Below are 23596 nucleotides of genomic sequence, written 5' to 3'. Positions count from 1 at the left end.
CCTATTCTAAAATCCATTTGCTACAGTTTTGCCATTCAATTAATCTACAAATTATTCCACTGTAATTTTATGCTTCCATCAGCACCACATATAATGCTGTCTACCTTTGGATCATCGGTAGATTTGGACATGTGGCTTTCTATTCTACAGGTCCTTATGAGACAACGTTGGTTATGTCCTGCTGATTAGAAAATTTGCCTTTATCCTTTCTCTCCATCTCCTATCACTCAATCAATTTTCTAACCAGGTCTGTAATTTGCCTACAATTCGATTTATTTCAGCCAACAGTATCTAATGAGGAACTTTATCAAATGCCTTCTGAAACATCATACAACCACAGACATCCACAATTTTGTCGTTTCAAATAAAATCAATCATTGACCCACTTTTTACAAATTCATGCTGGTCTTCTGATCGACTGAAAACTTTCAAGGCGTTTAATCACTTTATCCTTAATTATAGAGTCCTGACAGTGTTAGGTCTACAATTCCCTGACTGTCCGTTCACCTTTGTTAAACAGTAAAGTAACATGTGCACTTTTACAAGCTAAAAGAACAGTTCTCAGATCGAGAGAGCTTTGAGGATTATGATTGGGGCATCTCTCCCCCTTCCTTAAATCTCTGGGATGGGAACCATCTCGTCCTGGAGATTTATCACTCTTTAGAAAATAGAGATTGTTTCCTTGTGCTGGGGAATCATCTCAGGATAAGGAGCCAGACATTCAAGACTGCAATGACTAGAAATCACATCACGCAGAGGATTATGAATCTTTGAGATGATCTATGCTGATAGATTCTGGATGCTCGGTCATTTTCTCTTTATTTGTTCAAGGGATGTGGGTACCGTAGGTTGGATCAGCATTTATTGCCATCCTGAAGGGCATTTAAGAGTCAACCATGTTGTTTTGGATCTGGAGTCACATAGCCACACCAGGCAAGGACAACAGATTTCTTCCCTTAAGCATAACAATGAACCAGATGGGATTTTACAATAATCAACAATAGCTTCACGGTCATCATCAAATTGCATCACCCGCCATGGTGGGATTTGACCCCATATCCCTAGAGCATTACACTGGGTCTCTGGATTACCAGCCCAGCTACAATACCACTATGACACTGGCTCCCTTAATATGGTATATTCAATGGCAATATCATCAGATTTTTAAGACTTTAAGGAAATGAAGAGATCGCCATAATCTTGTATTTAGCAGAGCAGGCTCAAAAGGCTATGTGGCCTATTATTATTTTATGCTCTTATTGACTGCCATGTTTTCTGCATGTGCTCAAAATTGCCCCCCTCAATTCATAAGCTGGAACATTTTTCTCTGGTTAAGGCTTAATTTTTCCAACGCAGAATCTACTTGCACAGTTCTATAACCACAGCATTGCTAATACAAGCAGCTATCACCTCTGCTCTAATCATCCTGTTTAATACAGGCATTTCTCAAACCTAAAAGGGGTATTTTCTATCCCCATTTTTGGTGAGCGGGCGGGAATAATGGTGAGGGTGGAGAATCGAGGGGGGAGGGCGGCAGGGTAGCACAGTGGTTAGCACTGCTGCTTCACAGCTCCAGGGTCCCGGGTTCGATTCCCGGCTTGGGTCACTGTCTGTGTAGAGTTTGCACATTTTCCTCGTGTCTGCGTGGGTTTCCTCCGGGTACTCCGGTTTCCTCCCACAGTCCAAAGATGTGCGGGTTAGGCTGATTGGCCGTGCTAAGAAATTGCCCCTTAGTGTCTAGGGATGCATAGATTAGAAGGATTAGTGGGTACAATATGTAGGGATATGGGGGTAGGGCCTGGGTGGGATTGTGTTTGGTGCAGACTCAATGGGCCGAAGGGCCTCTTTCTGCACTGTAGGTTTCTATGAGTCTCAAAACAGCTTTCACACTGGAGGAATTTTCATATTGATTGTCCATGCCCTTCACCATACAATGATGGCAACTCCATTTAAATTAACTGAAATATAATTGGGGAGGTCTTGTGTCCATGGTGGTGGCAATGGGGGATGGCGGTCCTTTTTTATGTTTTTCATCCAGGCACCCTTTAAAAATGGTTCCCCAATCTCTTGAGGACCAAGGTTGCTGACAGGATGGGTTCATTCAGAGCCAGTGTGACATCATGGAACCAGCTCCAAGATTTTTTTTTTGGAGTGACCTTCAGGAGTACTGTCCAATTTGGGAAGACCAGACACCCAAAGAGGAGCCAGCAGAGCCACTACGAATACCATCTACTGTTGAAGTGAATGGAGGAGAAATAAAAGATGGAGGTGCCATCTTGCTGATGGGATCAGAAGCTACTTGCTCACACAAAATATAATCTTCAATGGATCTGAATGTAGGTGACTGGAAACATCGCAAGCATTGGTTTACAGATATCCTGATTTGTCCTTTAAGGTGACCCTTGACATATATCCCATGGCACTCCAACCATCCATGCTGTTGTCACCTTCTGCGAGTAGATCCTATGCACACAGTCAAAATTCCATACCTTTCCAAAAATATTTGCTAATTACTTTATTGGCTTCCCATTGCTAGTGGGTGCATTGATGCCACTGATCTGAAGCCACTGTCAGTAAATGTGCAGGGAGGCAAGAACATGCCAGGGAGGCAGGACGACATTGGGAAGCTAGCCCAATACATTGTATGCTATTTTCCCAGCCTATCACCCTTATACCAAATATGTCAAGGATGCTGCAAAATGTCTCCCCAAAGTGTTCAAATAATTCTTCCCTTTCCTGATATCCCACAATGTCTGCACTTCAGGCTCCAGCACAACAACCTGAAGCTGAAGGTGTGCAAGATGGAAATACTTTCTGCCAATGTGATTGGCTAGGACAATGCCCCAAACTCCCACATGATATGCTGCCATTCATAGATAAACTCATATTATTTATTTTATTAATTAGCTTGTGTATTTAATTAATTAGGCAATAGTTTTTAATTTTCAACTAATTTTACTCGATCGACTTATAGGTAAAGCAAAGATTTACATGTAATATAAATCACTAAGTAATTGAGATAAAAGGAGCATCTCCTTCCCCCACTTCAAATTTCAAACTTTTTGCACCATGTAGACAGACATTATACACTCTGACTTTCCCTTCCACAACAGAAATAAAAATTATGCAAGGTGCACAATGTCCAGTTTTCTGCTTGTGCCCAAAATGAAAACTGCCACATGACAATTCCAATGAAATGGAATAAAAATTAATAACTGCCCACTTTAACTGGGCAGGCAGCACACAGAGGGAAACTTTCCTCCAAAAGCATTTGAGCATAAAGGATAACCTAAGTCAATAACATAGAAATTTTGGATGCTTGAGCGGGGGTGGGGAGAGGATCATGCTTTCACACCCTGTTGAATATAGGTAGAAAATTTGACAGGCTCCATTATGGACAAGCAATTATCCTTAGATTTTAACTCTGCAACTATAACTAGATGATAAAAGAAAAAAAATCCAATTAGTTCAGAGGCTGGAAAACATGGGGAACTTGTCAGCATTAATTAAAATATGTCAACACCTTTAATAGAGTTGTTAACCCATTTAATATTAGGATTTAAAATGCTGCATTGACTGAGAACACAGGAAGGTAAAGAGTAAGCATTTGTCTGCAGTTACCACCAGTAGTAATTGCTTTCTTACTGATAGGCATACAGCTTGACAGAAAATGTGATTTTACGTTATCTTTCAAGGTATATTGGGGCACTAAAGGCAAACTAAAGTGGTGCAACTTGCTTGATAACAGTGAACTCTTTGGTGTACATTTTAATGTGTTAATAAAACACTGGGATTGAGTTTCCATGGACACTTCCTAATCCTTCACTATAGCCTTTGTACATGTGGTACAAATCCTGCTGAAAGAGTGTTGACTAGTGAGCCTATCAGCAAGCAATGCAAAAGAGAAACAGTCTTATGATTGGAGGAGCAGTGAATAGTGTTTCATTCATTCAGCGTGTGGCCTGACCGTCAGCAGCAGTGAAAATAACTGGAAACCCCTGTTGACAGTTACAGGACCACAAGATCCTGTCACTAGTCAATGGCAGCTGCCTCCACTGCCACAAAACATGCCATGAGGGGAGTGGAACGTCCAACCCAATATTTTTGAGGCATAGACTAACATTCGAAAGACACGTTTTGCAGTTGAATAAATATATAACAAGGTTAGCAAAGTATTGTATGTTGTAGCCATGATGTGGAAATGCCGGCATAGGACTGGGATAGGCACAGTAAGAAGTCTCACAACACCAGGTTGAAGTCCAAAGTCCAACAGGTTTATTTGGTAGCACGAGCTTTCAGAACGTTGCTCCTTCATTAGCTGAGTGGACTCACTCACCTGACCGAAAGCCTGTGCTACCAAATAAACCTGTTGGACTTTAACCTGATGTTGTGAGACTTCTTATTGTATGCTGTGTTAGCAACCAAATGTTTAATGGGTTTAAATGAAAAGGTTTGATATGCCCTCATTCAAGTAGTGCACAATGTCACAAAGGGTTTAAAAATTCAATTATTACTTTAATCAGTCATAACTTTCATTCTTAACTAAGACAAGGAAATAGCTTACAGCTTTAGGAAGAAGTTTAGAACAAGAAAACATTTCCTACCTCATGAAGAATTGTACTGGAGATTGATTGTGCCAGTTGCCTTTTGATTGGAATATTAAGCAGAGTTTCCAGACCAGCACTGTAAGATGCTAGCTGTAGCTCATAATCCTGTTTAACAAACAACATTGTGTACATAAACATCCCATTGTATAAATATGCAAAAGAAAATTATTCATCTACGAGACCATATTTGAGTTTCTTACCTTTACTGACGTTGCACATAGGTCTGCATGCTTTTGGTACTCTTCAACACTGCCTCGTTTGCTCTTTATTTCAGTGTACAACTTCTATTCAACAGTAAAGTTAGCACTCAATTAGGAAAAAGAAATCTTCAATAAAGTCAATCCATCTCAGTTACATAATGAACCAACTCTGATTTTAATAACTCCTTCCTTGGTAGCCATGCCTCCATCTGCTTCAAAATTCCAGAATGACTCCCCTCCCATACCCCAGACATCTTATCATCCTTTGAAATGCTTGTGAAGATCTACTTTTTTGACCAGGCTTTCGGTCATCTGTCCTTTTACCTCGAAATTCTGTTTGATAATATTTCAATAATATGCATTAGGACATTATACCATATCAAATGTGCTGTAAAATGCAATTTGCTGGTGAAACGACCCTGGTTTTTGTTTTTTCCAATATTGGAAGCTTGAAAGGACACAACAGCAGGGAGATTTCCTTCACTATGCTGGGCCCAGGCCACTGTCAGGGCAATGGAGCACACTGGATTTCCCTTTAACCCAGCTGCACGTTGTCTGACAGATATTTGAGCCAAGTTGGGGGTGGAGAAGAGGAATATCAAGGTTCATATATTTCCACTTGAAACCTATCATAACAGTGAGTTTCCAATCTTATTCCCATCAGTAATCAGACTGAGCACCTTCCCAAGGAATGAGGTGCAATTAAGTCAAAATGATGGGTCTTGCAACAGATAGATAACAGAATCAGAGAACTTGGTCAACTGTGCACTGTTACCCAGAAAAGCGGGGAAAATAAAACTATTCAGGAAAGCACAACAGGCATGAGCTGTGATGATCCTATAACTTTTATTAAATATTACCAGTGTATAATTCATTTTAAAGGCCCAACTTTGAACTGAAAATAACAATAAGGCCATGAATGCTCACTCTTTTTATGAAATAAATTCAACAACTTCCAGAGCAGGCACATGTACAATTAAACATGGAAATTAAAGTTGTTTCTCAAGTTACCCTGCTCCTCCAAGAGAACTGAAATCCATGCAACAGTGTGAAGTTACTGTAATTGCTCATTAAACATGTTAGATGAAACTAAGCCTCGTACATTCAAGTGTAAATTAATTTTTAAACAGCATGTTAAGTTATAATTAATTCCAAATAACTCCTCTAGCATTGAACATTAACTTTACAAGTGTGGAGTCAGATGCCATCAGAATTTTTTAGCACTAAGAATTAAACTTTTTTTCTGTCCTTTATCTCTCTCTTAATCTCATCTGTCTTTCTCGTTATTTTGTTTTCAGCATCATTTAGATTTCCCAGTTTAGGCTGAGTGCCTCAGCAAGGGTTCTTCAATCTGACTGGTTTAAAAATCACACCGTTGCTTTTACACCTCATAACTCCTATGCATCCCGTGTGGAGCATGTGCCATTCTGGATGAGATGCCTAATAAGAATATACTGTCTCTCAAAAACCTCCCAAACTCCATAGGTAACTGTGTAAGAGAGTGAACTCAGATCATTTTTTGGCTCCAAGCCAAAAATTCAGGCCAAATAGATACTGTACGGTTATTGTTAACTTTGTGGAAAAATGCAATGCCACATTTTGTCATCATGTTTTTTGAGATAGCACAATATACAACCTGAAATTTTGCTACATTGGTCTATTTAGATTTAATCCTTTAAAATCTGTTTGCAATCAATACATGCAATTACTGGACAGTCACTTTTTATTTCAAAAATACTAAATTTCATACAAACCTTCTGCTCATTTAGCTGATCCACTAGGGCATTTGTATCCCCAAATCTATTAACCTGCAGTGCATCCTGTTTCTGTTTTGTCACATCGATCCACTTGCTCAGGTTCTGGAACAACTCTCCATAGTCTTTCAGCTGCCTATGTTCCTTATCTAGGTCAAGATACCTGCACAAAAAAGGAAAAAGATCCATCTAATTCCATGAGAATAATAATGAATTCATTGCAATGTTTTATGAGTTAACAACAAATTTAAAATGTGATGATCTTTCATGCAAATTATTAGTCAACCAAATTACTTGAACATGAAGGTTTCTAACTCCAACTTCAGAAATATTACAGGCTGTAGCAAGGAACAGCTACTGGAGGCACAAGTATGAGAGAAGCTATTTGAGTGAGTAACTTGGGGTGAAGTGAAAATGACAGCTATTTGAGTGAGTAACTTGGGGTGAAGTGAAAATGACAACCCATGACAATCAAGGCAGCATTTGGCTAAGGGCTGCATCAAGGGGCCTCAGCAAAACTGGAGTCAATGGGAATTAGGGAGAAAACCCTCCGCTGGTTGAAGTTATACCTACCATAAAGAAAATGGTTGTGGTTACAGGATGATGTGGAGATGCCGGCATTGGACTGAGGTGGGCACAGTAAGAAGTCTCACAACACCAGGTTAAGGTCCAACAGGTTTACTTGGTGGCACGAGCTGTCAAGAGTGCTGTCCCTTGATGAAGGGGCTCACCTAATGAAAACTCATGCTACCAAATAAACCTGTTGGACTTTAACCTGGTGTTGTGAGACTTCTTATGGAGGTGAATCATCTCAATTCCAGTGCATCACTGCAGGAGTTCTTCAGGGTAGTATCTGAGACCCAACCATCTCCAGCTACTTCATCAATGGCCTTCCTTTCCATCATAAGGTCAGAAGTGGGAATGTCTGCTGATGATTACACAATGTTCAGCGCCACTTGCAACTCCTCAGTTACTGAAGTAGACCATGTCCAAATGCAGTAAGATCGGGACAATATCCAGACTTGAAATGGCAAGTAACATTCATGCCTCACATGTGCCAGGAAATAACCACCTCCAACAAGAAATAATCTAAAATTCATCACCCTCTTGTCATTCAATGGCATTACCATTGCTAAATCCCCAAACTATCAGCATCCTAGGGGTTACCATTGACCAGAAGTGGAACTGACTAGCCATGTAACTATTGGGCAGCATTTTCTGGCCTTTCATTGCCAGGATTTTCTGGTCCGATTGAAGGTGACCCCTGCAGTGGATTCCCGGTGGTGGAACAGGCGATCCATGCAGAATGCCTTGGACTTCAGTGAGTCCAGAAGATCAGAGGCAAGGAATCCTGCAATGAGTAATTCACTTCCAGTCTCCCCAAAGCCACTTACAATGCAGAAGTCACAAAATGTGGTGGAATAATCTCCACTTGCCTGAATGAGTGCAGCTCCAACGACATTCAAGAACCGTGACACCATCCAGGACAAAACAGACATCTTGGCCCCCAACCACAAATATTCACTCTTCCCACTACTGATGCACAGTAGCAGTAGTGTATCTGCAAGATGAGCCTTGGTGAGCATAGACTCACCAAGACTCATTAGATGACACCTCCCAAATTCATGACCATTATCATTTAGAAGGACAAAGCCAGCAGACCCTCAGAACACCACTACCTGCAAGTTCCCCTCCAAGGCACTCACTACCCTGACTTGGAAATATATTGCCTTTCCTTCACTGTCACTGGATTAAAATCTGAGAATTGCACTGTGAGTGTACCTACACCACATGGACTAGTGGTTCAAGAAGGCAGGTCATCATCACTTTCTCAAGGGCATTTATGGATAGAGAATAAATGCTGGCCTGGCCAGTGACTCTCACATCCTATGCATGGATTTTTAAAAACATGAACATTACAATTATGCACTGCTTAATCCAGTATTTCAAATTTACATTGAAATCAAAATCTTTCCCAGAAAAAGACGACCAATGTAAAATTAACTATTATTAGCTAGCGCTGGCTGACACTAATCTTAAAATAGTCCTAAGAAACACCATTAAACATTATGAAATCTGTTATTAACTCATTTTGTCAATAATGGGTAGCACAGAACTAGAATCAGAATATTGGACCACTTCAACACCCTTTACATGCCCAACATCAATATACTTACGAGAACCTTTGGGAAGTGCCTTTGTGTTCATGCTTGATGCAAGTATATTGACGTTGGGCATACAAAGATGCTGAGGGGTGTCCAAGACTATAATGAAAAAAGCTATGCTGCCTGTGTCCAAATTAATTTCTAACCCTGGGGAAAAGAGTCCAAATCTTTGAAGAACACTGTCCCCAAGTAAAGGTTGTTGAAGTGGTCCAATATTCTGAATCTAGTTCTGTGCTACCCATTATTGACAAAATGAGGTAATGTTTAATGGTGTTTCTTAGGACTATTTTAAGATTAGTGTCAGCCAGCACGAGCTAATAATAGTTAATTTTACAACAGTCTTCTTTATCTGGGGAAGATTTTGATTTCAATGTAAATTTGAAATACTGGACTAAGCAGTGCATAATTGTAATGTTCATGTTTTTAAAAACCCATTCATAGGATGTGAGAGTCACTGGCCAGGCCACCATGGGATTGTCCAAGCTCTCTTTCAGAAGATTTAATACCTTTCATTCTGCTATCAAGTCATTTCTACTATCCTCAGCTGTAATGTTTCCCCACTACCATTTCAAGCTCCACGTTCTGTGCTGGCTCTACTATAATGGAAGAGTCTGGAGTTGTCTCAGCTTGTAGTCATTAAAGGAGACAAATGAGACCATTCTACCAGTAGTCTGGTATTTATCTGGTCAGCACAACTAGCCCAAGGCCTCAACACTTTGGCTCCAGAAGCTATTTTATCCAAGATGGAGGCCCTCCTTCAGGCAGGATTTCTTGCCTTTTGAATGACCCCAAAGGAACGTAAATTGAACTGCAAAGCCAATCTTACCAATTCCGTTATGCTTTCATTGAGCACATTCCTTCAATTACTACTTGTTTACAAATATTATCTTGTTATAGCAATTCAACCATTCAAAATGCATATCCTGAATTACCCAGCCACAAAGTCAGTGCTTGGAGACAACCAATTTTCCATCAGGATTTGGTACAGTTACTGTACATCTATCCCCAGTTACAATAAGCTGAACATGTTTGGCATTGTTTCTATCAATTACCTGACCTGTTATTGTGAACCCTCCCTTCAATTTACAACTAAAACCCAGTTCCATTTATAATTGACTAATTCAATCTTCCAAGCTTCTTGACATGAAATGTAAACCTATAATCTCTTCATTCAGGACAAGATTGCAACTAAATGAACTAATATACTTATTAAAAAAATTATAAATAGGCAATATCCAACCTGCTATCAATTTCCTTGTAAATTCTCTGCCATCGGTCAGCTAGCTGTGTGACCTTTTCATTGTATTTCGTAAGATCAATGTCACATTTGTAGAAAGATGGCATTATTTCATCATTGATACGGAGGGATTCCTGCATATTTTGCTGCATCAACATAATTATGTCTTTCTTCTGATCCAGTTCATTCTTCATTTTCTAAGAAAAAAGTATTAAAAAATTAATACAAAAAGCTACTTTTTTATAAAAGATAAACGGGTGGCACGGTAGCACAGTGGTTAGCATTCCTGCTTCACAGCTCCAGGGACCTGGGTTCGATTCCCGGCTCGGGTCACTGTGTGGAGTTTGCATATTCTCCTCGTGTCTGCGTGGGTTTCCTCCGGGTACTCTGGTTTCCTCCCACAGTCCAAAGATGTGCGGGTTAGGTTGATTGGCCATGCTAAAATTGCTCCTTAGTGTCCTGGGATGTGTAGATTAGAGGTAAAATGTGTAGCAATGTGGGGATAGGGCCTGGGTGGGATTGTGGTCGGTGCAGACTCAATGGGCCGAAGGGCCTGTTTCTGCACTGTAGGGTTCTCTGTTCTATGTTAAAATTTTCCATTTCTGAACAACCAGGAATCCGTTTTTCACCGTTTTTAAAGCGGATGCCTATCTCCAATAGGCAAAATAAGAACCCCTCACTCCCCCACCGCAACCCCTCTAATACAAGAAGGGGAGCCCCCCATCACCTCCTCTTCCTCCAACAGAATTCCTCAGCAGGCCCCCCGGCACCCTGACACTGCCCCCATCAAATTACTCATCAGACTTCCACCTTGCACAGTTTGCCTTTTAGCTCAAACATTAGTGTTGGCCAGGTGTGCCAGCATAATACTGGCAAGAGATATAGCCACCCAGTAATGTTGGAAGAATCTTGTCCCATTTTCTAGACTCCCCAGTCAAGTAAACTGCTAGCTCAAAGTTTGGTTCGCAGAGGCAGCTCATTTGCTATGGGAAATTTACTGATTCATAACTGCTATTGGAAAGTCTATGCATATGGAGGGAATGCAGGTCCAGTCTCAGGAGCGATCCTCTGCATAGCTGAATAACCTAACACTCACTGTTTAGATCTTCATCCAAAAAAATGATCCCTTTGTACTTCAGGGGGTACAAATGTTTACTGAGATGTATCTCAGTAATAATCTGAGTCGGTCACATGGACTTTGTAGAAATAAATGGGATCAAAATAGGGCAAGTTCTAGAATAGATGGACAGCAACTCCAACAAATTAACTATCTACCCCAGGAAGGTGACAGTTATCCCCAGTTTCTTCAGGGAGAAAACTCAAAGTAACGCAAGTGGTTCTGATACAGGGAGATAATGGTGCAGTGGTACTGTCACTGGACTAGTAATCCAAAATCTCAAGAGTAATGCTCTGGGGACTTGGGTTTGAATCCCACTATGATTGATGGTAAAATACGCATTAAATAAAAATTTGAAATTAAAAGTCTAATGATGATCATTAAACCATTGTTCAAACCCATCTAGTTCACTAATGTACGTTATGGAAGGAAATCTGACACCTTCACCTGACCTACATGTGACTCTGGACCCCACAGCAATGCGGTTAACTCTAAATGCCCTCTGAAATGGCCAAGCAAACCATTCAGTTCAAGAGCAATTAAGGATGGGCAATAAATGCTGGCCATGTCAGTGATGCCCATCCCCTGAAAGAATAAAAAAATTCTGCTTACCTTAAGATTGATTCTGTACATTTCTATTTTATCCAAACTCATTGGGACTGTTTCCTCTTCAGTTAGTCTAGCTTCATAAACTTTTATCACATCCTCCGCCTCCAGAATATTTTGGAAGAGTAACTTAAGTGCTTTCATTCTGAAAACAAATTAATGCAATCAGTGCATTCATGGAAAAGTAGAAATAAAGATTAACACAGACTCACAAATAATACTTCAACATGATGCCCTGGAACTAGCCATACCTACTGCCAAGCTTTTCCAGTACAGCTGCAACACTGGCATCTATCCAAATTGCCCTGGAAAATTGCCAAGGGAAGTCCAGTGCACAAAAGGCAGAACAAATTCAACCTGGTTAACTACTGCCCTACCAGTCTACTCTCAATCATTAGCAAAATAATGCAAGATGTTGTTGTCATTGCTATCAAATGGCACTTACTCTGCAATAGTTGGGCTCACTGATGCTTGGTTCCACCAGGGCTACTTTGCTCCTTACCTCATTACAGCTTTGGTCCAAACATAGATAAATGTACTGAATTCCAGATGTGAGGATGATTCAAGTAGTCCTGGCAAAATTTAAGTCAATGGGAATCACTGGGAAAATTTTCCACTTCACTGAGATGGTAATTGTTGTATAAGGCCAATCGTCCCAATCCCAGGATATCATTACAAGATTTTCTCAGGGTAATGTCCTAGGCCCAACCATCTTCGGCTGCTTCAATGATCTTCTGTCCAGAATGTCAGAAGTAGGATGATTGCAAAACATTTAGCTTCATTTGCAATGCCTCAGACACTGAAGCAGTCTGTGGTCCATCTGGACAACACTCAGACTTCAGCCACTAAGTGTCAAGTGATTCATACGATATAAGCACCACGCAGCGACCATTTCCAACAAGAGAGAATCTAACCATCACCCCATACCATTCGATGGTATTACTATTACTAAATCCTCTACTATCAACAACCTGGGAATTACCATTGACCAGAAACTTAACGAGACTAGTTATATAAATATTTTGGCTACAAGAGCTGATTAGATGCTGTGAGTTCCAAGGCAAGGAACACTTCCAATCCACAAAGCACAAATCAGGAGTGTGATGGCATGTTCTCCATATGTCTGGATGAGTACAGCTTCAACAACACTCAAAAAGCTCAAAACAATCCAAAACAAAGCAGCATGCTTTATCTGCACATCATCCCCAGACGAAACATTCATTCCCTTCACCAATGACACAGTGGCAGTAGTATGTAGCATCTACAAGCTGCACTGCATTAACTCACCAAGACTTCTTCAACAGCCCCTTCCAAACCCATGAGCACTACAACATAGAAGGGCAAGGGTAGCACAGCATTGGAATACTACCACCTGTTAAGTTCCTCTCCAAGTACATGGTATCCTGAGATGGAACCGTATCACTGTTCCTTTACTGTTGCTGAGTCAAAACTCGAATTCTTACAAAATGACACTAAGATTGTATCCACAGCATATGGACTGCAGCAGTTTGAGAAGGTAAATCACCAGAGCAATTGGGCACGTGCAACAAATGCTGGCATCCCACGAAAGAACAAAAGAAGACTTGTCACTGATTACGTAATCTAGCTACCAGCTTCCCATAGATCACTCAAAATGCTTCCTGTAAAAAAAAACAGCTGCTTCCCCCCGCCCTCAAACTGTAATTTCTAATGTCCAAAAATAAGTAAATGATATGTGACTATTTCTTTTGACAGTATGTTTCATTGTGAAGATTATCTTTGTGAAGAATGATCGTTGATACACCGTGGCACCACGGTTACCACTGATGCCTCATGGCACCAGGGACCCGGGTTCAATTCCGGTTTCAAGTCAATGTGTGGAGTTTGCACTTTCTCCCCATGTCTGCATGTGTTTACTCAAGGTGTAAAAGATGTGCAGGTTAGGTAGATTGGCCATGCTAAATTGCTCCTTAAGGTCCAGAAGGTCTAGCAGCATAAATACATGAGGTTATAGAGATAGGGTCTGGGTGGGATTGTTATTGGTGTAGGCTCAATGGGCCAAATGGCCTCCTTCTGCACTGTAGGGATTTACGAAGGAGGAATAGTATGGAAATATACAATGGCCAAGATTTTCTGCTCCTGTTCACAATGGGCAGGTTTGGTGACAGGAGCAGAAAATATCGCAAGACGGCCAAAGTTGCGTTTCACAACAATGTCAAAATTGAAAGCAATTTTCCCCTTCTCCCGTCAGTGATGGGCCACTTTCTCGAAGTTGAACATTGGAAACCTCACTATAATAAACTAACATGTAATTATCAGGCCCATAAACCAGAACCACCCTCCACATCCAAAAAATCCATCCACGGAGGCACGTTATGAAAAAGACATGAAGCACGACTGTCTCAAAAGGAAAGTGGGTCATGCCAGGATAGTGTCAACTTGATCCTACGTACTGCCAGGGGCACACACCTGAGTGAAGATTGTTTCCTGGTTTGCTAGCCGTGCACTGGGACCACCTTTAAAAATGACGCCCAGATCACTCAGAGTCTAGTTTGATGGCAGGAAGGGCAAATTAGAGACTGCCTGCCAGCAATAAGTCGTGGTACCTGTGATGGCAAGTTTTATTTTTCTACGTCCCAGATTATATGGCAGAGAAAGCCACCGTTGCTTTCAATGCTATTTTTCCCACCTGACATCAGCCTTTACGTTTTTCACATTTATACTATCCTGAAGTACATTTGCACATGCAGATAATCCATTGATGTTTCATTCAGATTAGTTATATTTATAGTTTTCATCTCTCTCTCACCTTTCCAAATAAGCAGAAGAAAAATCACTGCCATTCTTCAGTCTTTGGCCTATCAGGCCAAATTCTGTTTCGAAGAATGTTCTTGACTCATTTGGAATAGTGGTTGATTTATACCACCTATTCTGTAGGCTGACAAAGTCATCATCAATTGTATTCAACTCATCCTGTGCGAGCTGAAGTGAAGAAATAAAATAAATGAACACAGAAACAAAATGGCAACATTCAACATTTCTTTCAGTAAAACCTGAAGTTAAACACAAAATTAGCACTCAAAAATTCAGGACAGCTTTCAAACATAATACAGAAATCTGATAAAAGCACAATTCCTAAAAGATAGCACATAAACCAACCAGCAAAACAATCCATTACTTAATTTTCACGCACTAATGCCTAACATTATTTTGTGATAAAGGGGCACAGAACGATGGAGGTAATGGTGGGGATTTCTGCTCCTGTTTCAACTGGGGAATAAGATAGAGAGCAGAGAATCGAGTTCGAGTCCCAAAGTTGATTTCAGGCCAGTCAGATTTTCCCATTCCATTGTCTTCACAACCCCCTTTTTCCAACCCCGGTGAGGTAACAGTGTTCCCACCATGCAATGACGAGAACCTCTTTATAATATATTACCAGATACATAGCGGGGCTCCCTGCTGTATCATCTCCTTACATAGGGAATTCCCATCAAACAAGGTTTACAATAGGTATTGTAAAAACGGGGAACTGGCGAACAGAACCCACTGGCGGCATACAGGTAAGTACAGACCCTGGGAGGAGAAGGTGATGCCTGGCAGTGTCTGAGCACCACAGGATGGGGAGATGTCTTTTCATCTTTCAGAAATCTAATTTTCTGGCAAGCCCACCCCACCTGCGTGATATCGTGGAATCTGCCCATTCCATTTCTTTCCCCAAAGAATTGAAAATTACAGCAGAAAAGGCCAGCAGAGCCGGAGGGGAACTTGCTTTTCCTGTCTGAGACAACACTTTTTAAAAAAGAAATTGGAAAATTCTGCCCAATGAGTTCACTTTGTGAATTTTATACCCATCCTGATAAGCATTGTTTAATTGAGCACTTACCTATTTTGCACACTTTTGCTATGAAATCCTCTTTTGACATTCTTGGGCATATATTAGAAATTGTACAGCCTATGATTTCTCTATCCAGTAATTTGAAAACAGAATATCTAGCATTGGGCTTCTGAGTATTGTTAGATATTGATAAGGTTCAAACTATTTCAAGTGAACTCCAACAAAATGCCAAGTAAAATAAAAATAACTTGTTAGAGATGCAAATAACTGAAGAATCCAATTTCAAAGCATTCTCTTCAGCCCAGCTATGGTTGAATGCAGCAATCTCCAGCACAAAGATCCGTCTGTTCCACCTCAGCATACCTTGGGTCTAGAGAAAAGTACCCGCATAGCCTCACTAACGTACATCTTATTTCCCACTTTGAGACTAAAAGCTGGTGTTGAATAGAGGTGGTTTCTGCTCTAGGAGGCCTGCATGCATTAGGATTTGTTTCAGATTGACAAAAACCATTTCACATAGACCTCTGAACCTGGAGAAAGGAAGCCTTCATCCCATTTAGTCTGGGTTGGGGTTTGAGTGATTAAAAGATAGCTTTTTAATAATGCAGCTGGAGTGGCAGATTTTCAGTTGTTCTGCTTGAATGCAAATTATCAACTGGTAAGTGTGCATAAATGTAAATTAGGCAGGGTCAGGCGATGATGTATGCATAAGTAGAGACTGCCTATTTTACCTGCTATGTAAAGTAAAAGGGAAAGAAAATAGGAGATCTTCTAAACTGTCCCATTTTCTTCCTATGTGCTCTACTCAGCAAGTTATTTATCCCCAAAGCACAGAGGAAAATTTTCTTGTTAGTTTAAAAAAGGATTCCAACCCCTTTTGGATCTTGTAAATGCAAAAAAAAAATCCCTTTTCATTTCATATTAGAAGAAATATAGCATTACATCGCAGTGATGCAACATTATGAATATCTCTGATTCAATGACGAACTTAGAATCCTACAGCACAAAAGGAGGCCACTTAGCCCATCAAGTCTGCACCGAACACAAACTCACCCATGCCTATCCCCACAACCCCATGCATTTACCCTAGCTAGTCCCCATTACACTAAGGGGCAATTTAGCATGGCCAATCCACCTATCCCACACATTTTGGACTGTGGCAGGAAATCAAAGTACCCAAAGGAAACTCACGCAGACGTGGAGAGAATGTGCAGCCTCCGCACAGGCAGTGACCCAAGCTCGGAATCAAACCTGGGTCCTTGGCGCTGTGAGGCAGCAATGTTAACCACTGTGCCACGTTGCCACCCCTAATGAAGAGCTTTCTATTCCTGTTTTGTTATCTTCCATCATTTCTTTTGGCAGAATTTTCCAGCCCTTCCTGCTGGCAGGTCTTCCTGTCCTGCTGCTGATGGCAACTCCTCCTGGCAGTAGGTTTCCCGGTGCTGGCCACCATAGACATTGGTGGGACTGGTAGATCTCTAAGCTTGCCAATGACAGTTGGCCTCCACTACTGGAAAACAAGCCTGGAGGTGAGCAGCAGTGTTTGTGGGGAGGGGGAGCGGGGTGGAGGAGGGGAGATGGGGGTGGGGGGGGGGGGCGAGGTGGAGGAGGGGAGATGGGGGAGGGGAGGGCGGCGACATGACCCCCATCCTTTGACTTTTCCTTTGTGTTTTAAATACTCTTTAAGGGTAATATATCCATCTGGTGAACTTACCCAAGTTAATAAAAACAGAAACGTTAAGAAGAGATTTTTGAGTGCCATTGTCACTATCCAGGCACTTGTTAGACTAAAGATTAAAACATTCCTTAAAGCTCTGAGGCTCAAGTTCTTGAATGAAACAAGTCACACTCCCAAGTAATCTTTAATTCAGTTAGTTGTGTAGTGATCATTTCTGAGCTACTTTTGCATACATATTAACAGATTTCATGAAACAATTGGTATATGTTTATAAAATCTATCACTGATAACGGAAAACAAACATTAAAAATAACTGCTATTAACTTCAAATTTCAAAGTTAAGATTTCAGGTTGCTGATACTTCATGCTAACCTCCAACTCAGACATCCTTCGCGCAAAGTCCACATGTGCATTAGAATCAATGAGGAGATGTATTTTTTCCATCATTTTATACTCATTCTGTTCTAAACGGCGACGTATCTTCTGAAGTTCTTGTTGGAAACTCATGTCAACCTTTGATGGTGTTGGTTGTATTGGTATTGTTACTGGAACTGTATTTCAACACAACATAAAAGCTTAGGATTAGAAAAACCAATAACTCTTATGAAGACCACATAGAATTTGCTTCATCATGGATCCTCAGTTGCACAAAACACACACTATCCACAAAGAAGTAGTGCAACATTCTGAAATATGAATGTAAACTTTCAATATAATTGCATAGTCTGTCTAGCTGAATTCCATAGGTGATTCATTCAATTCCATTAACACCAGAGAACCCTCTTGTACGGTATTCAATTAATTAAGCCATTCTCACCATCATTTCTTTCAATTCCATTCTTAACCATGTAGTTATTCCGCTGTTTTATTAAGACAATCATATCATGACAGGAAGAGTGTGAGGGAAAGTGGGAGGGACAGCATGAGAGTTTGAGTGTGTCCCTTGTACCCCTGGTATGTTGTCTTCTTCTAATGTTAAATAAAATACAAATTACCCTTTTAACAAGTCTGTCACTTCCTGATTGCGCAATTATAGTTTCACTTTCATCTATCTTAATGGGCCCAACGTTCTTCTTTACCATACAAGCATAGAATTCCTACAGTGCAGAAATAGGCCAACTGGCCCATCAGGTCTGCACCAAGTCTCCAAAAGAGCATCCCATCCAAGCCCTCCCCTCATAACCCTACGCATCTACCGTGGCTAATCCATCTAACCCACACAGTCTTTGACACGGAGAGGCAAATTCGGCATGGCCAATTCACCTAACCTGCACATCTTTGGACAGTGGGAGGAAACTGGGGCACCTGGAGGAAACCCAACGCAGACACACGGGAGAATGCGCAAACTCCACACAGATGGTTACCCACGACTGGGATCAAACCCAGGTCCTTGCCGCTAAGGCAGCAATGCTAACCATTGGCGCCATGTCGCCTTTAGAATATTCTCATATATATTGATACATTGTACACTCTTTATGGAAACATAACAGCAAATATTACAAACCCTGTTCGTGAGTTCTTTCTTCCTCCAAAACAGTCACCAAGTTTAAGTAATGTTTCTTGCTTGAACCAAAATCAGATTCCAATTTTCTCTTGTCTGCATCAGTAAAGTATTGCGAATCCTTACTATATATCTGGAAAGTTTTAAAATTCTTTTCCAGGTTTCTTATGACAAGCTCATAATCCTCACGAGACATTGTCCTTAACTGAAAACAAAAGACAGATTACTTGCAAGGGATAATTTTTTTGTTACTTTAATTCCTTAGCATGTTCCATCAGCTCCCTGGGGGCGAGCTGTGTGAGATTTTCCCACCATTATAATTAATGATGGGAAAAACAGGTGTAATATAGGCCTGGATTTTCACAATGATGGGGAGCCTCTCAGTTGCAAAAATGACAGAGCTGCCAAAAAGCAGAAGTCCCACTCCAGTCCTGCACCAGTCATTTTGGCGGTGATGGGAAGTGGGATGGATTGCATTTCATGCAGGTGCATTTTGCGGAGGCAGCTACCCATACAAATTAACAACTGCATCCAGTCACATCAGCATGGCTCCAGAAGTCTACCCACGGTGGATACTTAATGCATTGCCATGGTAGGTGCAAGGTCAAAGGATGGTGAGTGGGTAGGAATGTGTTGGCATGAGTTAGTGCTTTTGGCATTAGGGTTATAAAAAGCCCTTGGAAATGAGCTGAGGGGCATAACTTGGCATGGAAGGTATGAGGAGCCATGAGGTGACTGGAGCAGACGGATTGTCATGGATTGGTCATGTGGGGTGGATGTTTCATGTTTTTTTTAAACTCCAACACAATACTGGAATACTGATACCGGCGTCTTACCCAACCCACTTCCACACCCAATAACCCCTGCACTTGAGGGATGCGAAGCCTTACTCCCAAGGAATCCCACCACCAAAAATCCAACTTGTGGGGCACTTTCTTTCAAGTCGAGTTTGCGAAGATGGGAATTGTCCCAGTTGTGCGCTTCTGACATAGGAATAAAAATTCAGACCATAATCTCAAGTTTTTGATGCACATTTCTGCAATGAGTGACTCCTCACTAGAACAGGACAAAAAATTGTCCAATAGCTCCCAACATTGAATAGACAGAAAATATGACTTTTTAAATGTTTCTTCTCATTTTTAAAATTTTACACTAATTTTCCCAATCTTTTAAGTCCCATGTATTGACAGAGAGCAGGCACACTTCACACTACAGGCTAATTCACAAGTCAACCGCGACAGCTGATTTACCACAGCAGGACAGGTCATTAGCCCTGGGGACTCACCACTGACCTCAGAAGAAAGCTGCCCACAAAGATCTAATAGAGTTTACAGCATGGAAATAGGCCCTTTGGCCAAACTTGTCTATGCCATCCTTTTTTTAAGCCCCTAAGCTAGTCCCAATTACCCACATTTGACTTATATCCCTCTATACTCATCTTACTCATGTAATTGTCTAAACACTATTTAAAAGACAAAATTGTATCTGCCTCTATAGAGTCATAATGATCCTGATAGTGGGAATTTCGCCTTTTCCAGTGGCCATTTAAATCTGATGTCAAGTCAAAAAGATAGTTTTACGTGGAGCAGCAGTGATACCAGCAAGCAGGTAAGCAACCAATAAAACTTAAAGTCTTCCTGTATCCATTTAAATGTTCGGGTACAAAAATCATATGACTGTATTCGGATAGAAGCTAAAATAAACAGACTGTAAAAATAAATTTTGTTTTTAAGAAAATGTGAACTTTTTGCTATCATGGTGATGAAATTAGATATCCCACCAATATAAATTCAGCTTTTCAGGGGTGGCAAGGGAAAACAGCAGCAATTATCAAGTTAAAAACCCAATTACACCTCATTCAACAAAGTGTAACTTTATATGGGTTTTACAAGACTAAGTGTAGAAGAGGAAATTTTCACCATAATTGCAACAGAGGTTGCATTCTGTAGGAACTTCTAAAGTGCACTTTATGGAGGTGGATATCCTGACCACAACCTTTGAATTTACCCTGCGGTCACCTGGACTCCCAAAGTTGCTGTCAGTTTCATTGAGACAATGATGCCAAATGTTGACGGCTTTTCCATCATAACTGCAACAAAATCCAAGCATTGGTCTTTCCTTGTTTCATCTTAAGAAATATGTTTGTCCCCAATAGAAGAGTTACACATTGGTAATATGCGACTTCAGTCTCTCAATTAACCAATGCACTGAAATGGCATACATTTTTGATATCAGTATTACATGCCTCATTTGCTATCACAAACCCCACCTCTCCCCCAAACCAAACAGTGGGATTTCAAGAACACACAAAAATTTATTCTGAAAGTTCCTTACCACTGATATGGTCCAACTGCGTATCTTTTCGACATCCATCATGCAGTATTGCCAAGATACCAAGCTCTTCATGTTAATGTACAATTGATTCCACAGAGCAAGGATAGCCTCATAGTATTGATCAATTCTGATTTCAAAAAACATAATAAAGCCCCATTTAATAATCAACAAAGAATCTGAATTGTATTTATAACCTTAAATAACAAATTACGGAACATCCTACTTGTTTGCAAGATCAACTGCGCCAGGATTTGGAGGTGGGATGAGAAGACAAACGGATGGAACCATCATTTCCATCCCACCAGGTCCTATCACCCTCCATTTGCTGCGTTGTGAGTTGTCCAACAAAATACATTCATTGCCCCTGTGGACAACCCGCTGAAAAACAAAAATGAAAGGAGAATTAATATATTAGAATTGTAGCAAAACTATTCAAAAGCATATGAATGTACGATTAAGTCAATTTTGTCACTATTTAATACATTGTGGGGTGGCACAGTGGCTAGCACTGCTCCCTCACAGTGTAAGGGAACCGAGTTTGATTCTTGTGTTCTTATGTTCTTAAGTTCTTGGCTTGTGTCACTGTCTGTACAGAGTTTGCATCTCTCTCAGCATCTGCATGGATTTCTTCCGGGTGCTCCGTTTCATCCCACAGTCTGAAAGACATGCTGGTTAGGTGCATTGGCCATGCTAAACTCTTCTTCAGTGTACCCAAACAGTTGCCTGAGTGTGGCACCTAGAGGATTTTCACAGTAACTTCGTTGCAGTGTTAATGTAAGCCTATTTGTGACACTAATAAATAAACTTAAACTTGATTCCAGTAAACTAGAAAACTTTTACTTAAATCAGGCAACACTTCAATATTCAGTAAAAGATTTCATAGAATCCCTACAATGCAGATGAAGGCCATTTGGCCCATCGAGCCTGCACCAACAATGATCCTACCCAGGCCCTATCCCTGTAACCACATGTATTTACTTGCTAATCCCCCTGACACTAATGGGCAATTTATCACTGCCAATTCACCTAACTCGGTGCAAAAACAGGGAGTATGTGCAAACTCCACACAGACTGTGACCCAAGCTGGTAATCGAGGCCGGGTCCCTGGCGCTGTGAGGCAGCAGTGCTAACCACTGTGCCACCCTGCTGCCCTAGGCAATACTTTGAAGTGACAGTCTCAAATTGTTCTCAATCACTAACATATAAAGTACCAGCGCAGTCAATTTCTGTTCTTTTAAAATTGCTTAATCTGAATTACTGGCTTACTTAATTTGGATTTTAAAGAAAACTTCAACATAGTTTTATTACAATTGCTTATTCAAACTGCTTGGAAGTTAAAAAGTTACAGTACAAAAAAATGTACTGCAACCCAATGTTATATAGAGCAAAAAAGACAACGGACATAACCTAAACTTAGCAAAATGAAATTTATAAATTCTGCTGTACAAGCCCACTTTTATCATTCACTAAAGTCTGACTCCTGTAAGATCAAGTCTTGGCACAACTCCTTCAAATCGACACTAATTTTGGCATAGGTGTGATCTCAGATTTAACAAATGTTTTTTAATGTCACAAAGAACTTTGTTGGTTTAAATCTGCGGATTGGTTACATCGCCACAATATCCAAAAAAGATTAATTGTGAAATCTGATTAGTCCAGTGTCACCATCGATTTTTTTGAAAACTCATATTACAGTTAAGTAAATTAACTAAACATGGCCCAGTGGCACAGTGGTTAGCACTACTGACTCACAGCGCCAGGGTCCTGGGTTTGAATCCCAGTTTGGGTCACTGTCTGTGTGGAGTCTGTATGTTCTCCCTGTGTCTGCATGGGTTTCCTCCCACACTACAAGGATGTGCAGGTCAGGTGGATTGGCCATGCTAAATTGCCCCTTAGTGTCAGGGGGGCTAGCTAGGGCAAATGCACGAGGTGATGGGGATTGGGCCTGGGTGGGATTGTGGTTAGTGCAGACTCGAATGGCCTCCTCCTGCACTGTAAGGATTCTATGATTCTAAATATGGGAAAGATAAAAAAAGGAAAGAGATACAACCCACAATTAAATTTTTTGCGGTGCTTAGTTTTGTAGTGTGGAAGGAAGTTGTTAACACCTTCGACTTTGCAGTTAACAAAAACTCACAATGCACACAAAAGATACAGAAGTGCTAGAAATGCCCTGCAGATCATGCAGCATTTGTGGAAAGGGAAAAAAATTAACATTTCAGCTCAAGATGACCAGCCATCAGATGAATCATCATCCTGACAAACTGTAAACGCTGACTGACCTGCTGAGTATCTGCAGCATTCTTTTGTTTCTATTTCAGACTTGCAGCATCCACAGTATTTTGCTTTTGCATACATCGGGGCAGTTTCTCATTTTGATTGGACATATCCCATATGTTCCAAAAGGACTGTCATAAGCACGGTGGCACAGAGGTTAGCACTGCTGACTCACAGCGCCAGGGACCCGGGCTCAATTCCCGATTTGGGTCACTGTCAGTGTGGAGTTTGCACATTCTCCCTGTGTCTGCAAGGGTTTCCTCTGGGAGCTCCTGTTTCCTCCCACAGTCCAACGATGTGCAGGTT

The 23596-nt window shown here is 40.9% G+C and overlaps 1 protein-coding gene and 1 long non-coding RNA gene across 3 annotated transcripts in view; one reads left to right on the top strand and one right to left on the bottom strand.

Annotated features, from left to right (window-relative positions):
• LOC145346511 (desmoplakin-like) overlaps nucleotides 1-23596 on the bottom strand; it is an 82676-nt gene that overhangs the window by 16607 nt on the left and 42473 nt on the right. For both annotated transcript variants that reach the window (XM_080193870.1, XM_080193871.1), the window contains exons 12-21: nucleotides 21237-21391; nucleotides 21014-21140; nucleotides 18683-18884; nucleotides 17551-17729; nucleotides 14475-14647; nucleotides 11693-11831; nucleotides 9967-10160; nucleotides 6562-6724; nucleotides 4808-4891; nucleotides 4605-4712 (exon numbers count right to left, since the gene is read on the bottom strand). In XM_080193870.1, coding sequence (XP_080049996.1) covers nucleotides 4605-4712; nucleotides 4808-4891; nucleotides 6562-6724; nucleotides 9967-10160; nucleotides 11693-11831; nucleotides 14475-14647; nucleotides 17551-17729; nucleotides 18683-18884; nucleotides 21014-21140; nucleotides 21237-21391 — 1524 coding nt within the window. The remainder of the gene's footprint in view (nucleotides 1-4604; nucleotides 4713-4807; nucleotides 4892-6561; nucleotides 6725-9966; nucleotides 10161-11692; nucleotides 11832-14474; nucleotides 14648-17550; nucleotides 17730-18682; nucleotides 18885-21013; nucleotides 21141-21236; nucleotides 21392-23596) is intronic.
• The window catches only part of LOC145346513 (uncharacterized), an 87750-nt gene that overhangs the window by 30479 nt on the left and 33675 nt on the right, over nucleotides 1-23596 (top strand). The window contains exon 2 of the long non-coding RNA XR_013887705.1: nucleotides 20218-20287. This is a non-coding gene — a long non-coding RNA (uncharacterized LOC145346513). The remainder of the gene's footprint in view (nucleotides 1-20217; nucleotides 20288-23596) is intronic.

Source organism: Carcharhinus amblyrhynchos, chromosome 8 (genome assembly GCF_965287045.1).
Source record: "Carcharhinus amblyrhynchos chromosome 8, sCarAmb.v2.hapA, whole genome shotgun sequence".
Taxonomy (NCBI): Eukaryota; Metazoa; Chordata; class Chondrichthyes; order Carcharhiniformes; family Carcharhinidae; genus Carcharhinus; species Carcharhinus amblyrhynchos.
This window is presented reverse-complemented; position numbering and strand designations above follow the sequence as displayed.